Consider the following 16,969-nt stretch of genomic DNA (forward strand, 5'->3'; position numbering starts at 1 on the left):
GTCCATCTATTTCAAGGGAGCCCAAGCTGACAGCAAGAATGCCAAAAAAAAGAATAACAAGAAAACCAACAAAAACAAGAGCAGCGTCAGCCGAGCCAATAAGAAAAAGCCTGGGATGCCGAATGTAGCCAATGACCTGTCCCAGAAGCTCTATGCCACGATGGAGAAACATAAGGAGGTGGGAAACCCTAACAACTATAACATATTTTTTTGCAATCCATTTCCATAACTAAAATGCCATTTCATGCAACATTGTAGCAACTAAGTTGTTTTTAACACTTGATACTATACTGTAGTTTTAAGCCAAACTGGTAGGTTGACATGGATGACCAAATAATTGCACAGAACAGGTTCTTTCTCGTTACTGTACATCTTACAGGTACATCTGGGCACGTAAGTACACAAGCACACAACAGGATCCATTGGCTTCAGAGAGCAGTTCAGATACATCGCATGTAGGAATTGCCTGAGAGTTGGGAATTTATAACAGCATACTTTGACTGTTTTTACAACTAACTGACACGGTTCTCCTTCTTTCTACAACCAGGTATTTTTTGTTATCCACCTCCATGCTGGGCCAGTTATTAACACTCTGCCACCCATTATGGACCCCGACCCTCTGTTGACCTGTGACCTGATGGATGGCCGTGATGCCTTTCTGACTTTGGCCAGGGACAAGCACTGGGAGTTCAGCTCACTGAGAAGATGCAAATGGAGCACAATGTGTATGTTGGTAGAGCTGCACAACCAAGGCCAGGACCGCTTTGTGTACACCTGCAATGAGTGCAAGCACCATGTAGAGACTCGCTGGCACTGCACCGTCTGCGAGGTAGGCAATAATGGCACTTTACCGATTATATGTTTTGAAATCTATATCAGTTATGAATACATTTTAAATCGTATCACAACCTTAATGGGGTCTTCCTTACCTTTCATCAGGACTACGACCTATGCATTAACTGCTACAACGCTAAGGGCCACGAGCACCAGATGGTGAAGTGGGGCCTAGGTCTGGACGATGACAGCAACGGTCAGGGTGGAGAGGCCTCCAAGAGCCCTCAAGAGAGCCGTCGTCTCAGCATCCAGCGCTGCATCCAGTCCCTGGTCCATGCCTGCCAGTGCCGCAATGCCAACTGCTCTCTTCCTTCATGCCAGAAGATGAAGAGGGTGGTTCAACACACCAAAGGCTGCAAGCGCAAGACAAATGGTGGCTGCCCTGTGTGCAAGCAGCTCATCGCTCTATGTTGTTATCACGCCAAGCACTGTCAGGAGAACAAGTGTCCTGTTCCCTTCTGTCTCAACATCAAGCACAAACTCCGTCAGCAGCAGCTGCAGCACAGGCTCCAGCAAGCTCAAATGATGCGCCGCAGAATGGCAACCATGGCTGGAAGGGGTATGCCCATGCCATCTCCACCTACCTCAGCTGCCCCTGACACCCCCAACTCTGTGCAGCAGCCTAATACACCCCAGACCCCCCAGCCCATGCCCAACCAGCCCCAACAACAGCAGCCACCAAACCCTGCCAATATTGCCCAGGGCTTCCCCAACAATGGCCGCAGCAGCCAGCCCCCAACACCAGGGCCGCAGGGCAAACCAGGGCCTCAGTCATCCCCTCTTCATCAGCAGCAGTCCCCTCTGCCTAACATGCCCCACCAACAGCAGCCTCAGCCACCACAGCAACAACAACAACAGCAGCAGCAGCAGCCACTGCTGGCAGCCCTGAAGGTGGCCAGACAGATTGAGATGGTAGCCAAAGCAAAGCAACAACAACAACAACAACAACAACAGCAACAGCAGCAGCAGCCACAGCAGCAGAATTATGCCATGAATGGGATGCCCATAAACCACCCACGAATGATGGGGCCCATGCCGGGGCAGATGCAGATGATGCAGGGGCCACGGGGCCCCCAGGTAATGCAGGCTATGCAGCAGGGCCAGTGGGGTCCAGGGATGCAGAATCCCATGCAAAATCCCCAGAGTCATCAGCCACAGGTCCCTCCTCAGCAGGGCCCCATGGCTCCTCAGCAGGTTCAGGGGAGCCCTATGCTCCAGCAGGGCCAGCTCATGCAGAGGCCCATGATGCCCCAGCAACATGGCCTCCAAATGCCTGGGGTCATGCCTCCCCAGGGGCCTTCACAGCAGGGCATGACACCACAGCAGCAAAACATGCCACGGGGGATACCTGGTAACATTGCTCCGAGTGCCCTGCAGGAATTACTGCGCACCCTCAAATCTCCCAGCTCCCCACAGCAGCAACAGCAGGTCCTCAACATCCTCAAGTCTAACCCCCACCTCATGGCCGCTTTCATTAAACAGAGGACAGCCAAGTACCAGGCCACCCAGCCACAGCAACAGCAGCAGGCGCAGCAGCAGAACGCTCAGGCCATGCTTGGGTCCCAGGCAGGAATGCAGGCTATGGCAGCCATGGCAAACCAGGTGCAGAGGCCAGTGATGGCACCTCAGCAGCAGCCTCCTCAGCAGGCAGGGCCCCAGAGCATGGCAACCATGGGCCCCCAAGGCCAGATGATGAATGCTGCTCAAAACGGCAATCCCCAACTGTACCGCAGACAGCAGCTGCTCAGGATGCAGCAGATGCAGCAGCAGCAGCAGCAGCAGCAGCAGGGAGGCATGCCTCAGGGCCACAGTCAGTTCCCCCAGCAGCAGCCAGGGCCAGCAAGCTACTCCCAGCTCCGTATGCAGCAGCAATTGGCTATGCAAGGAGGTGGAGGGCCCATGGGACAGCTCCCTCCCACGTCTCAAATGGGTCAACCTGGTATGGGCATGGATGGGCCCCAGAACCTCCTCCAGCAGCGCATGCTTCAGCAGCAGCAACAGCAGCAGCAGATGTTAAAGCAGCAGATGGGCTCTCCAGCACAGGCTAACTCGATGAGTCCACAACCTCACATGCTCCAAGGCCAAGCCCAGGGAGGAGCTCACTTACCTGGCCAGACGATGGCAAATACCCTGGGAAACCAAGTACGCTCCCCAGCCCCAGTGCAATCGCCCCGTCCACCTTCGCAGCAGCCCCCGCATTCCAGTCCCTCCCCAAGAATACAGCCCCAGCCTTCACCTCAACACGGCGCCCTCCACTCCAGCTCTCCCCACCCCAGCCTTGGAGGCCCAATGTCAGGCTCCATGGAGCAGGGACACATGGGAACACCGGAGCAGAGTGCCATGCTCCCGCAACTTAACACACCAAACAGAGGGGGGTTGAGCAATGACATGGGTATGGTGGGTGACACGACGGGAGACACGCTGGAGAAATTTGTTGAAGGATTGTAGCATTTTGGGACAGAGAAAGGCCTTGTTCTGTTTTCAGCTGAGAATTTTTTGTACTTGCTAATGTAAAAAGCTAAAAGAAATACAAACAAATTAGTCATATGAGGCCTACAGACTGTGAACTTTCCTTAAACCAAGGGACTGCTTTTTCTTCCAACACAGAGTGATTTAAGAATTGCTATTGAAAAGAAAACAACAAAGACACAAAGAATATATTTTTGGTTCAGACCAGCCATGCAAGAATTTGCCCTGGTCTTTGTGGTGTTTCATTTGTTTTTCATTTGTTATGCTCTGGTATTGACTTTTTTAACAAAACTTCTCGAAACAAAAAATATTTCATTTTATTATTAATTTTTTATTTTGTACCTTTGCAAATTAATATCGTGTTTGTGTTGAGAAGACTGTAAAATAATTTTCTGGGAATTTTTGCCAGGTTTCTCCTCTTGCTCATTTTCTCTGTTCCTGGCTAATTTATTCTAATATGCCATTTTTCAAAAGGACTGCCTTTGGGAAAGCCTTAGTTTCTTTCCTGTTTGCAGATAAATGTATTTGTATAGATCTAGGAACTATTGCACACACCCAAACACAAAAAGCAGGTGTAAAAGAAACCTGCATTGAGGCTTGTTAACGTTCACAGGTGCCGGAATGTTCTTTTTACTGGCCTGGGCCCAGTATTTGTCATGCAAATGTTTAAAAAAAAAAAAAAAAAATGCTTTGACTCCCTCAGTCAAAAGGAATTCTCATTAAGTTCTGAACCTCTTTTGCCTGTGGTGGGAAATTAACTTGTTTGACTGCTGATTTGTGTTTAGAGAGTTTTGTGCATCATTTTCTCTCTTGCATTAAACTTGACTTGATGATGAACTGTTCTCTAATGTAAATCATGCAGCTCGACAGTACTGTAAATATGCAGAAAATAAGAATGAAATCACTGTACAAATTGGTTAAAATGGCTCATTTCGTACTTATATACCATATTGTTAAATAAACCTGTGTGCCACAGACTCTGCTTCTGTTTCTATTTTGAGAGGACTATATTGTGGTCAGCAACAGTGCAACAAAAATGTGCATTATAATGTAAGACAAGGATAAACTTGAAAGTCTCACATTTGAGAAGCTGGAACCATCAAATATTTTTGCTTGGAAAAATGCCCCCCCTAAGTCCAACAACTAATCAAATATCAAAATAGACAATTATCAACTAATCAAATAATTGTTTCAGCATCAACATGACAAAGGTGTTAACATCATTTTAAACATTTGTATTTGTTTTTATAACCTAGTTAAGATGACCACTGTTTGACCTTGACGGGCAAATTCATTTATGTCAAATAATGAAGTATGAATTGATTCAGATACGACTAGTAGTGTTTTAATACATACCAACGGAATTAAACCGTGCACTTAAATACTTTTTATTTTTTACATGAGATGATTTACAAACAGTGGAGAAATTTCCACTTTTCATCGGGCAGTGTGATAGACGCCCTACTGACGTCATTACCAGGCGCTGTCGCGGGTCCTGCCTGTGCTACCGTCGTACGGCGTGTGTATCCCCAGCCCTCGGTCAGTTGACCCGTCTTGTCGTCTTGTCCTTCGTTTGTTATTATGTCCCGCTGTCTCGCGCTGGCTCGGTTCGCCCTCGGTTCCTCTCAGAGGACCAACTCACGGCTAACGTCATGTGCACGAGGGCTGAGCAGCCGAATTACCTCACGCTCCTTCACCAGAGGTAACGTTAAGCTGTTTGTGAGCTAGCCGAGTTAGTTGACGGCTACAAGATGACAGTGATGTAAACTGCTGCGGCTCAATTCTACTTCATTTACCGGCCTGCAGTCTAAGACACGATAGCTTAGTTAGAAACTACAAAACTGCTAAATATGAATGACTCAGTTATTACATCATGACATCAGAGTAGGACTGAACTGACTGTTAGTGTCGTGATTTTATTTGTCATTTTATTTGTCATTTTATAGCCCAAAATAGATACATTTTATGATTTAACAATGTCAGCATCAAATCATAAATAAAGGGGCGCTGTATCAAACTCATAGGTTCATGTTTTCAAGTATGTCTGTAAACACTACTCATGACAATGTTTAGTTGAGAGAGTTAATTGGTTCCTGTATCAGACCTGCAGGTTGGGCAGCAGCAGAGGTGGAGCAGTCGGCCCAAAGTGTGGAGCTCCCAGCGGTCCTGTCTCGACTTCAGCCAGCAGTCTTATTACAGCACCCAGGAGGCAGAGAAAGAGCCTGAAGAGGAGCCTCTGCACACTATCATCAGTGATACAGAGTCTGTTCAAGGTGGTGTAAGAGCTGCAGACATACATCTCCTTTAATGTCACAGAGAAGCTGATCATTTGTTAGATTAAAAATAATCTGAATGTTGTTCTACCCCTGATCCGTGCAGGTAGCTTGTCCAAACATGAATTTCAGGCTGAGACGAAAAAACTGCTGGACATTGTTGCCAGGTCCTTGTATTCAGAGAAAGAGGTAAGTGTGTTTGAAAGAAAGAGAGATAATCTACAACTTAGGCTACGTCCACACTAATAGGTTTCTGTTTTAAAACACATATCTAATGCTACGTTTACGCCTCGGTGTCCACACTACTTCGATGTTTTTGAGCCCCTAAAACGGAGAGGCATTTGGAAACGCTGCTGACCCAGTTTTAGTTTTGAAAACTTTGCATTTTAGTCTGGACGGACAGAAATGGAGACCTTTGCAAATGATGACTCAGACACCCACGTTCGCTCCCTGATTGGGTCTTATTAGTCTCAACGTGTTTCCTAATTTGCCCCTATCACGTGACTCTCCGGAAGAACAACAACATCAGCCTTGACAACCAGTGGTAAATTCAACATGGATAATTAATTACAGCCCCCTCTGACCTTGTTGTCAATGCTAGCAGCTGTTTTGCAGTTAAATCCTGCACTTTATAATGCTACTACGGCCTTCATGTGCAGGAAGCAAGCTGTTCTTTTAGCGATATGCCACAATTCCTGTGTCCAGTGTACTTAAATTGTCTGTGATATGCGTTTTCAGGCGTTGGTGGAGGATTACTTTTAAAACACTTGTGAGGACGGAGAATGTTTTCGTTTTAAAATGAAAACGTAGTAATGTCAATGTAGCCTTAGCTGGACTGACATTTCAGTATATGAACTATAACTGTTGTTCTCTTCCTTATCCCACCAGGTGTTTATCAGGGAGCTGATCTCCAACGGCAGTGACGCTCTGGAAAAACTGCGCCACAAACTAGTGACAGCAGGTGGTGAAACAGCTCAGATGGAGATCCACCTGCAGACCGATGGTGCCAAGGGCACCTTCACCATTCAGGTATACCCATGACTGTATAAAATGTGCAGTCTGCATAAGTTATGGTTGATTATTCTTTTTGACAGTTTTCTGTGTGTTGTTGGTCTTTCAGCCCCATGTTTATTTTCTGTTAAACATACAACATAGCCCTTTTCCACTGCAGGATTGTGTAGGACCAGGCCCTCACCAGTGTTGGGGGAGATGAGGTCATTCAGAGGGAGCAGGAGTTGATAGCAGGAGGAGATGTCTCAGCATCTGGCAGAAATTGGGATACAAGATTGTAGAAAAAGGAAAAAAAAGAATCGCAATTGATGCAAACGAAAAAACTATGAAGTGGTTTGATGCTCTCAAAGCCACTTTGAGCTACAGAGTGACATGTTTCTGTTGGTCCCAGTAGTCTCCTAGATTCAGAGTTAACCATAAACCAATATCAGCATCATTTCTTCCATTGATTGTCCCACAGCGACTTGCTTCTCTTCCCTACCACACAGTGCATAAAAATGACATAGTTGGTCCCACTGTAGTCTTTTAAATGAGGTTTATCCAAAATGTCCCAGTTTCTGAAATACAGTGGAAACGCAAGTAGGAACCAGGTTACTGCGGTGAAAAGGGGCTTCTGGTGAACTCTGGTTCCTGGTCTCTTTGAAGTAGATGCCACCTGGTGGATGGATATCATACAACAAGCTATAATGACTTTTTGAGTGACTGGGATTTTCTGTACTCTTAACAGGACACAGGAGTAGGGATGAACCAAGAGGAGCTGGTGGCCAACCTGGGAACTATCGCCCGCTCCGGTTCCAAGGTGACGTTCTTCCACAGACTCAACTAGTGTTTGGATATACGATTAACAATCCAATTAATCCATCAGTTTATGTCTACGAATGTCACACCTGTATTTTCGATGTATCCTCCTCATTCTGTCATAATAATCATCTCTTCCCCACACTGCAGGCATTTTTGGATGCCCTGCAGAACCAGGCAGAGGCCAGCAGCACCATCATTGGTCAGTTTGGTGTGGGATTCTACTCTTCCTTCATGGTGGCTGACCGTGTTGACGTCTACTCGCGGTCCGCTGAGCCCGACGCACCCGGATACAAGTGGTCCTCAGACGGGTGAGAGGGAGAGAAGGGATGGGAATGAATGTCTTTAATATCAACATCAAGAGTAGGAAAAGGATATTTTCTGAGTTTGGTTCTGTTCTGCAGCAGAACAAAGAGTGAATACATACATCTGTGAAAGGACCATAACCAAATGGGATCCTCTGTCGTTGTCTTCTTCAGCTCCGGAGTTTTTGAGATCGCTGAAGCCAGTGGTGTTCAACAGGGAACAAAGATCGTGCTGCACCTCAAAGACGACTGCAAGGAGTTTTCCGCTGAGGACAGAGTTAAAGGTATAACTGCTGGAGCTGCTTCTATACCTGCAGTGATAGAACGCATTAGTGTTGCATCACTCCGTGTCCTTACAAGCTGTTGAATCTCTTTCAGATGTTGTAACAAAGTACAGCAACTTTGTCAGCTTCCCCATCTTCCTGAACGGACGGAGGCTCAACACACTGCAGGTGAGCCTCTCTGATTCTGTTGTTCTATCCACAGACTCTCAAAATTCACAAAATTCATGGTATGAATACGGTGGAACTTTGCTTGACCAGTGCAGCTGTTTTTAGCAGCAAGTTCTGCATAATGCAAAACAAAAATCACATAATACAAGCACCCAAGAATACAAAACATTTCACTATTGGTCACATGCTGATATTGTGTCCCTGTGTATTACACCTACGGTAGCCTTCACGCTTTTTTCTGATGACGCCGGGCTCTTGCTCTTTTCAATATCCTTTTTCTTGTTCTGGGCGAAGAAGACGACTCCTGTTTCTGAAATTTGGATTTTGAATGTGTGTGGTCCTCCATGTTTCCTTCTTCAAACTTGCCGGGGCCGGGAAGCTACGATACCCATTAGGGCTGGGCAATATATCGATATTATATCGAGATACGAGACTAGATATCGTCTTAGATTTTGGATGTCGTAATATCGTGATATGACATAAGTGTTGTCTTTTACTGGTTTTAAAGGCTGCATTACAGTAAAGTGATGTAATTTTCTGAACTTACCGGACTGTTCTAGCTGTTCTATTATTTGCCTTTTCCCCACTTAGACATTATGTCTACATTACTGATGATTATTTATCTAAAATCTAAGTGTAAAGATATTTTGTTAAAGCATCAATTGTCAACCCTAGAATATAGCCGCAGTATTGGTATCGAGGTATATATTTAGATATAAGCCAATTTATAAATAAAGGTGAAGCGCACACTACACAACAGTGGCTGCTTGTTCATGTTGCGCAATTGAATAAGCTGATTAGTGATTTAACTTGTCCGAAGTATGGTATGTCAGGGCTAAAAATTAATATAGATCCACAGAATCCTGGGTTCTGTAGCAGTTTATTGCTCGAGTGCTGTCTGTGCAAAGGTGACAAGGACCGCAGGAGCCTGTACACGTCTATGCGACTTCGAGATGAGTCCAGGAACGATGTCGCATTTGATGTGAATGTGCGAATGGTCCTCTTGGCACACGAGTTAGGATTGGGATATGCAGCTCTCAGAAAAATCAGCAAGGTGTTGGGGCTCCCTGGCCTTCACCTTAAAACTTATCAGAGGCACGGCAAGAGAGTGACAGGTATGGAAGCAGTCTGTAGAATTTCTAATGTCAGAAATAGCCCAATACGTGTGGCTGTTACAACAATATTTGTTTTATAAGGATGGATTTATAAGAATAGAATAAAGTGCCATCTCATTCATTATGTTGTGTTGGTCGGTTTTACTTTTACAGTGCAGATTTTTGTGTACTGTATCTATAAAAACAAACCAAATTAAATGAACAGTTATTGATACAATACACATTTCATTTTAGCAGCAGAAACTGAGAGGAGTCTGGAGTCGCTGCACAGGACCAGGGAGCAGGTCAGGCAGGCCTATGCGGATGTTGATGCAGATGTGGCAGAGTTGCTGAGGGAGGATGCAGATGCAGTCATAAATATCAGTGTGTCTTTTGATGGCACTTGGCAGAAAAGAGGGTTCACATCACACAGGACTGGTGATCGACTTTGAGGTTCTATCCTCCTATTGCCACGCGTGTGCCCTTAAAGAAGCTGCCAGGCATGAGGGAAAGATTACAGATGAGGAAATTGACAGCTGGAGAGAAACGCACAAAATCTTAGGGGCTCAAGCAAGGCTATGGAGCAGGAGGCAGCGAAGAAGATGTGGGCCAGGTCGGTGAGTCGCCACCAGCTGAGATATATTCAGATGCTGTGAGGTGGTGTCAGACAGTGCTGCATTCAGGGAGGTGGTAACCCTCAACCCATACCCTGGGCATGAGGTAGTGAAATTAGAATGCATCAACCATGCCCATAAGTGTATGGGCACAGCACTACAAAAATTAAGTGCTGAACGCAAATTGGGGTGGAAGGGTCTGGGAAAATGAACGGCCAACAAATGTAAAACATTACAAAATTATTACAGGGGGCAATTCTAAATAACCAGGGTTCCCTAGACAAAATGAAGAATGAGATCTGGGCTGGTCTCCTCCACAGCATGTCCTGTGAAGAAGTCCCCTTGCACACCAGGTGCAACCTGTCCTGGTGTTGGTATAGGAGAGCGGAGGAAAATGGAGAAACTCCAGAAAGCCACAGGCTCCATGCAGGAAACTTTTTGTCTCGGGAGGTGGGCCAGAAGCTGATCCCCGTGTACCACCGCATGTCAAGTGACAGCCTGCTGCAGCGCATGCAGCATGGTGGCACTCAAAATGCGAATGAGTGCCTCAACTCAGTCATATGGGCCCGCTGTCCAAAAACAGTATTTGTGGGTAAGAGTAGGGTTGAGGCAGCAGCAAGTATGGCCATTTCAACTTTTAATGAGGGGGGGCTCTGCCATGCTTGCCATTATGGATAAGCTTTGGCTGGAAAGCACTGTCGTTACCGTCACCACCATCAGGGAAACCGACATGCTGAGGATCGCAAAAGCCGAATCCATCCAGTCTGAGAGTGCAAAACGTTGCAGAAAGACTCTGAGCACAGCTAAAAAGTTGAAAAGGCATCAGCAAGAGAGGGATGAGGGGTCTACATGTGGTGCAGGCATGGAGAGCTAGGCTTTCAACCCTCATGGGTGAACTTTGTGTTCTGTGTGGACATTGTGTGTTCCGATGGACATAGAAGACTAGAGTTGCAGTTCTGATGATAAGTTTGTGTGTCTATAGTTGTGGTTCTCTGTGGTAAGTTAAAGGTCTTATTTGGCAATGTTGTTTTATTCAGTTGTTATTGTTCATGTGCTAGACATGGTATACATTGTTATAAACAATTACTTGGCCAGTTGTTTTGCTTGTTAGCAATGTTTTCATATAGAAATGTGTGGAATTTTACAATATAAATCTTTAAAGCCTGTTCTCTCAAAATGACTTTGAGTCCGGAATCTCCACTTCAGTAACACCTGTATACACCAAACCTTCCAGTCTTGTACCTAGTTATATTATGAAGACATTTACAGAGGGATTTGTACATATATTATTATTAGCCTCATTTATATAACATTTAATTCTAAAAAACATGGGGAAAATTGATTTTTTTTTTTTTTTTAAGGCTATTGACAGTATATTCTGATTTACAGGATAACAAAAGTAGATATCCATAAATCCCTCTGTAATTCTTTTTCCCCCCATCTAATATGTGAACGCAATGAAAAAATAATTTTGAACCTGGCTTTATCCAATACTCAAATTTCATTTCTTTTTATATATGCAAATTAGCGCATTTGTAATTAGATAATGCCTAATTTGCATATTTAAACATTAAATTACAGAAAACTTGTAATACTTTTTTTCTCATCTTAATGTAAGTAATCAACTGGGAAAGTTTCATGGTGATATCTGCTAGTGAAAAATGTTACCCTGTTCATCTGTAGTGTCATCTACATCTGGAGTTAGGTATCACTGCAATACTTTAAAATGTATTTATGTGGGATTTTTTCTTTTCTTTATTATTAATGGTTGTTTGGCCTCTGTCTTCCATCAGGCTTTGTGGATGATGGAGCCTAAGGAAATTAGTGACTGGCAGCATGAGGAGTTCTACCGTTACGTCGCCCAAGCCTACGACAAGCCTCGCTACACGCTGCACTACCGTGCCGACGCCCCGCTCAACATCCGGAGCATCTTTTATGTCCCTGACACGGTGAGCAGCTCAGGACTGGCACAGTGTCGACACTTCAAACTGTTTTTGTTTCACTGCTGAGCGGAAAATCTCACCAGCCAACTTAAAGTGAATGTTTCTGTTTCACATCCCCCCCACTCAGCTAATCTGGGATTGGAATCGGCAACTTTCCAGTCCATAAATGTCACAACAACCGCTAAAATAATGCCAACCTGTGTGAAAGATCATGTTATGTAACACAATTTGTTTTGTCGGTGGTAGCGAGTACCCATTAATTTATCTTTATTACAAATAATGTATTTGTCAACAGAAGCCGAGCATGTTTGATGTGAGCAGGGAGATGGGCTCCAGTGTGGCTCTGTTCAGCAGGAAGGTCCTGATCCAGACCAAAGCGACTGACATCTTGCCCAAGTGGCTGCGCTTCCTCCGAGGTCTGGATCCTTCCAAGTGCCTCCACCTGCTCCTGGTGGAGCTGCTTGTTTTTACTCTACTGTTTCTAAATGCATGATTATATGACTTTCAGTGCTGAGCTGAACATTGTCTGTGTGTGTGTGTGTAGGTGTGGTGGACAGCGAGGACATCCCGCTGAATCTGAGCAGAGAGCTGTTGCAGGAGAGCGCCCTCATCAGGTAAAACACCAGTTTTGCCCCGTCGACTGTGAAACTCACCTTGTTTGTTTTTTGTATTTAAGGTATCATCACAATTTTTTTTTTTTTTTGGAGGATTTACTCATAAATTCATAATGCATTTCTCAGTTCTTTTACTTGTATTCATTTTTTTTACCCTCACCTCTGGCTTCAGGAAGCTCCGTGACGTGTTGCAGCAGAGGGTGATCCGCTTCCTGCTGGACCAGAGCAAGAAGGAGCCAGAGAAGTACAACAAGTTCTTTGAGGACTACGGCCTCTTCATGAGGGAGGGCATCGTCACCACTCAGGAACAAGACGTCAAGGTGACTTTGAAAAAAACGGGAAAAACGTGATTATGTGATTGCATAGTTCAATGCATAATCAGCCAAAAGTTCCCATATTTATGCGGGGGCCGCATTTTTTCAAATACGCCGCACTTTCGCCGCATAAATTGCCAATTTCCGCGCAAAATATGCGGGGCTTGCATGATTTCATAATCCCCGCATTTTCGTTGCAAAAAAAGTCACATATATCTTAGCAGAAAGTTGTTGCGTTTACTTCACACAAGAACAGCCATTTTCCCCTGTTGCCAAGGGAACGGTATGAAGTGACGTAATTACACGACGTGAAGATCATCGAAAAGCTGCGAACCCCCGCGATGAAGCCATGATGGAACCGCAGTTTTTGCAAGTTCCCGCAATTTCATCACATAAAATTGCATAAATATCCCGCATATTCCATCGCATTTTTTAAGAAAACGTGCCGCATAATCAAGGATTTTTGCCCGCAACAATCACAAAAAAACTCTGCATTTTTCTGGAAGGACTGACAAATGTAAAAAGTAGGTCTGTCAATCAATTAAAAAATGTAATCTAATTAATTACATACTCTGATTAATTAATCAAAATTAATCGCATACATAATTAACGGTGCCTGAACCGATACTTTTTAAGAAAGTAAAAAAAGAAAAGAAAAAAAAAGGGTACTAAACAACAGTTGGTGACATTAAAGAACGGCTTGTTTATTGCTAAGGCCATATGGTCAAAATTAAATGATTTAATAATAATGTATAACATTAACAATAACTTATTTTACTAGTAAATTGCTGTTGAACGACAAAAACAACAACCAGATAGGAAAAGGACATTTACAATAACTTCAAATGCACCACGAGGCTGTACGCACCGTGTGTGTTGTTTCTCCGACGGCAGCTGCAGATTGTTACATCCCGGTGTTGAATCCTCTACAGTAAAACACAGTCACACTTTACACAGTTTAGCGTTAGCTGTCAGCATTTTTTAACCGTGTTTAATCCAGCTACTAGCTAGCGGTAGGCTAACGTTAGCTGCTGTTGAGTATTGTGTTAACTAGCGTCACATGCAGCGGGATTTGTGTTTCCTGTAACGTCTGTTTCAGAGCAGTAGAGAGAAGCGCAGACATATCAGTGGCACCAGATTTTCGTCTGTATGCAAACGTCAATATGGAATGGATTAATCTGCGTTAATTTTTTTAACGCGTTATTTTTTCTCAGATTAATTCGAAATGAACGCGTTATTTTGACAGCCCTAGTAAAAAGCAGTGGGAATATGGTATCCTGAATATGACTGCAATACTGTTTGACCCTCCATGCTGTCTCTGCACAGGAGGATATTGCAAAGCTGTTGAGGTTTGAGTCTTCTGCTCTGCCAGCGGGCCAGCACACCAATCTGATGGAGTACTCCTCCCGCATGAAGGCTGGCACACGCAACATCTACTACCTGTGCGCCCCCAACCGCCATCTTGCAGAGCACTCCCCCTACTATGAGGCCATGAAACAGAAAGACATGGAGGTGAGCAAGTGGTGTGAAATCAATGTTTAACCTCCGATATAAGAAAAAAAAAAATCTCAAATATTTTGTAGCACCTCACAGAGGGCAGTTTATAACATTATTCCCGTAAATCAATTGAGCTGTTAACGGAAGTCAGTCGGCTCTTATTTTCCAGTTGCATTGTTGGCCATGTTCCTATTGATGTATTCTTCCGTTCCATGTCCCTTTCACACTTGTGTAAGAATTTTCTTTTTTAATTTTACATAGAAAGATATAATTCATTTAAATCTAAAATGTCTTTGCTTACAGTGAAAATCTGAGCCACTTTGTGGCTTGAACTTTAATGTACCGTGTTTACTGTATCAGTTGGCCTTTGTCCAGATGAATGCATAGGTATTTTAATTCCTAACATATTAGAGCAGAGATCTTCAACAGGGGGTCGGGGACCCCTAGGGAGTCCTCAGTTACTGCAGGGGGCCACCAAATTATGATTTTTTTTTTTGAAAGTTAAAAAAAAGTAATATGTAACATTACTGGATGACATGGACATGGATTCAACATTTTATTGGCAAATATAAATTAGCCTATTTGTGAAAAAAACTATGATAGGCTTACTGGTCTATAGGTAAGAAGTAGTCACTAAGGTAGACACCCACAGATGCAGTTAATTCTAAGCATTCACTGTGCCACATGTATGTTTAACATTTAAACATGCCAACAATTTATTAGCTTAGTATTCAATGCACTAAAAAGGTATGTATAAAGGCCTTAGGCCGCCATACATGTTATTGTAGGCCCAGTTTTATATTGTCAAATGAGAATAAAAGAGACAATATGGCGGTTCTGCCACTGAAAAGCTGATTAAAAGCTGTTCATTAAGGGTGAAAACTGCTGTGGAAATTTCACTTGGGTCTTTCGTGTACGTGCAGGTGCTGTTCTGCTACGAGCAGTTTGATGAGCTGACCCTGCTCCACCTCAGGGAGTTCGACAAGAAGAAGATGATCTCCGTGGAGACTGACATCGTGGTGGATCATTACAAAGAGGAGAAGTTTGAAGACAGCAAGCCCGGTTTGCTCCTCTCTCATATCTCCAATTAAAGCTGAGCAGTGTAGCAGGACAACTCCGTGTCATGGTTGTAGTCCTCACTCCTGTTCATTGCCTTTTCTCTCCTGCAGCCTCTGAGCGCCTGACGCAGGAGCAGGCCGATGACCTGATCTCCTGGATGAAGAATGCCTTGGGCCCCCGAGTCACCAACATAAAGGTAAAGCTTACATGTGTCAAGGACTCAAAAGAAATCGGATCAGTCGTGGATTCAAATAATTGTGAAATTGTTTTTGTTTTTTTTCCATGTCAGATCTCTTTTAAGTTGATCTCATATTTGGTCTGAAAAATGTCACGTTGCATAATACTTTTTTTTCTTCTCATCTGGCCCCTAGCTGACTCCACGCCTGGACACCCACCCAGCTATGATCACAGTGCTGGAAATGGGTGCTGCACGCCACTTCCTCCGCACCCAGCAACTGGCTCGCACTCCTGAGGAGAGGGCTCAGATACTGCAGCCCACACTGGAGATCAATGCAGGGTGAGAGAGAGTATTTTACAAGATGGAATAAAAGAAAATTACTTTAAATGTGTTTTTGTGTCCAGCTCTCACTATCTTGTACTTCTTTTTACCATCTGACAGACATGATCTGATCAAGAAGTTGCAGGCACTGAAGGACACAAACTCTGAACTGGCTGGACTGCTACTGGAACAGGTACTGTGGGTTAGAGCTGCTTATGGAAAACATCATTTATAGTAAGAAGACCATTATTAGTTTGCTGATCTGCTCCAGCAAATTCAAAAAAATGCCTCATTGTTGTCTTGATAAGTTCAACAGTTTCCATTAGTCCAACAATAAGGTCATATCGTACTGTTTTTCTAAGAGTTGCTGGAAAGTTTAGTTTAGTTACTGGTCAGGAAACTCAACATGTCTGCATAAGTTTCACATTTGAAAGCATTTCAGCTGCTCAAAAAGGGCATAATCCCTCCTGCTCCTGGTAGACTTTTACTTTGAAACATGTGCAGGAAGTCTTGAGTTATTGACAACAGCTTACACAGCACTCAAAGAGTAGAAGTGAATGATTACTGTCAGAAGAAACCATTCACAATTTGACATTAAAATTGTCTGTTCTGGCAGCACATAATCAACTTTTTGTGGGATATTTTTGTCTCTTAAAGTGAGTTGCTAATTGGCTTGAAGTCTTACCAGTGCAGTTTCACACCATTATTTCTCTTCATCTATATTTTGCAGATCTATGATAACGCCATGATCACAGCAGGCCTGAACGACGATCCCCGACCGATGATTTCCCGCCTTAACGACCTGCTGACTAAAGCTCTGGAGAAGCACTGAGAGCTGTTTACAGACATGAGCAGTGCAGACTGACTTGGTTTTGATGACAGTGGACTGAAGCATTTACAGCAGCTGAAGCTGGAGAACTGCAGGCCTGGAACCATAAAATCACATCTCCCCCCTCTGGAGTACTTGTAAAGGCTTTTAAAGCTCAGATGGAGTGACAATTAACTGCTGAAAGCTTTGTACACTTGTATGTATGTCTTTATGCTCTGTGTTCAGCACCATTTCTTCAGGCTCGTCCACATCTTCAATAATATGGATGCAAACAATGTAGAGATGAAGTGGGGAAAGCAGGCAAAAGTAAAAAAGAGATGCATTAAAATATTTGTCATGCTAAAAAAAGTTTCATTCTAAAGTG

At 44.1% G+C, this 16,969-nt stretch overlaps 2 protein-coding genes across 8 annotated transcripts in view; both read left to right on the forward strand.

The window, feature by feature from the left end:
• Positions 1 to 4,280, forward strand: part of crebbpb (CREB binding lysine acetyltransferase b) — a 49,771-nt gene extending 45,491 nt beyond the window's left edge. For all 7 annotated transcript variants that reach the window (XM_078270487.1, XM_078270489.1, XM_078270490.1 and 4 more), the window contains exons 29-31: positions 17 to 178; positions 548 to 829; positions 940 to 4,280. In XM_078270487.1, coding sequence (XP_078126613.1) covers positions 17 to 178; positions 548 to 829; positions 940 to 3,282 — 2,787 coding nt within the window. In that variant the 3' untranslated portion in view covers positions 3,283 to 4,280. The remainder of the gene's footprint in view (positions 1 to 16; positions 179 to 547; positions 830 to 939) is intronic.
• Positions 4,281 to 4,791: 511 nt separating this feature from the next.
• The window catches only part of trap1 (TNF receptor-associated protein 1), a 12,494-nt gene continuing 316 nt past the window's right edge, over positions 4,792 to 16,969 (forward strand). The window contains exons 1-18 of the mRNA XM_078268924.1: positions 4,792 to 5,005; positions 5,406 to 5,576; positions 5,683 to 5,765; positions 6,465 to 6,605; positions 7,315 to 7,386; positions 7,536 to 7,696; positions 7,865 to 7,974; positions 8,069 to 8,142; positions 11,644 to 11,799; positions 12,089 to 12,209; positions 12,338 to 12,407; positions 12,580 to 12,727; positions 14,048 to 14,233; positions 15,142 to 15,280; positions 15,388 to 15,473; positions 15,649 to 15,794; positions 15,897 to 15,969; positions 16,507 to 16,969. The exon at positions 16,507 to 16,969 is cut by the window's right edge and continues 316 nt beyond it. Coding sequence (XP_078125050.1) covers positions 4,885 to 5,005; positions 5,406 to 5,576; positions 5,683 to 5,765; positions 6,465 to 6,605; positions 7,315 to 7,386; positions 7,536 to 7,696; positions 7,865 to 7,974; positions 8,069 to 8,142; positions 11,644 to 11,799; positions 12,089 to 12,209; positions 12,338 to 12,407; positions 12,580 to 12,727; positions 14,048 to 14,233; positions 15,142 to 15,280; positions 15,388 to 15,473; positions 15,649 to 15,794; positions 15,897 to 15,969; positions 16,507 to 16,608 — 2,160 coding nt within the window. The 5' untranslated portion in view covers positions 4,792 to 4,884 and the 3' untranslated portion in view covers positions 16,609 to 16,969. The remainder of the gene's footprint in view (positions 5,006 to 5,405; positions 5,577 to 5,682; positions 5,766 to 6,464; positions 6,606 to 7,314; positions 7,387 to 7,535; positions 7,697 to 7,864; positions 7,975 to 8,068; positions 8,143 to 11,643; positions 11,800 to 12,088; positions 12,210 to 12,337; positions 12,408 to 12,579; positions 12,728 to 14,047; positions 14,234 to 15,141; positions 15,281 to 15,387; positions 15,474 to 15,648; positions 15,795 to 15,896; positions 15,970 to 16,506) is intronic.

This window comes from Sander vitreus, chromosome 15, assembly GCF_031162955.1.
Source record: "Sander vitreus isolate 19-12246 chromosome 15, sanVit1, whole genome shotgun sequence".
In the NCBI taxonomy this organism is placed as follows: Eukaryota; Metazoa; Chordata; class Actinopteri; order Perciformes; family Percidae; genus Sander; species Sander vitreus.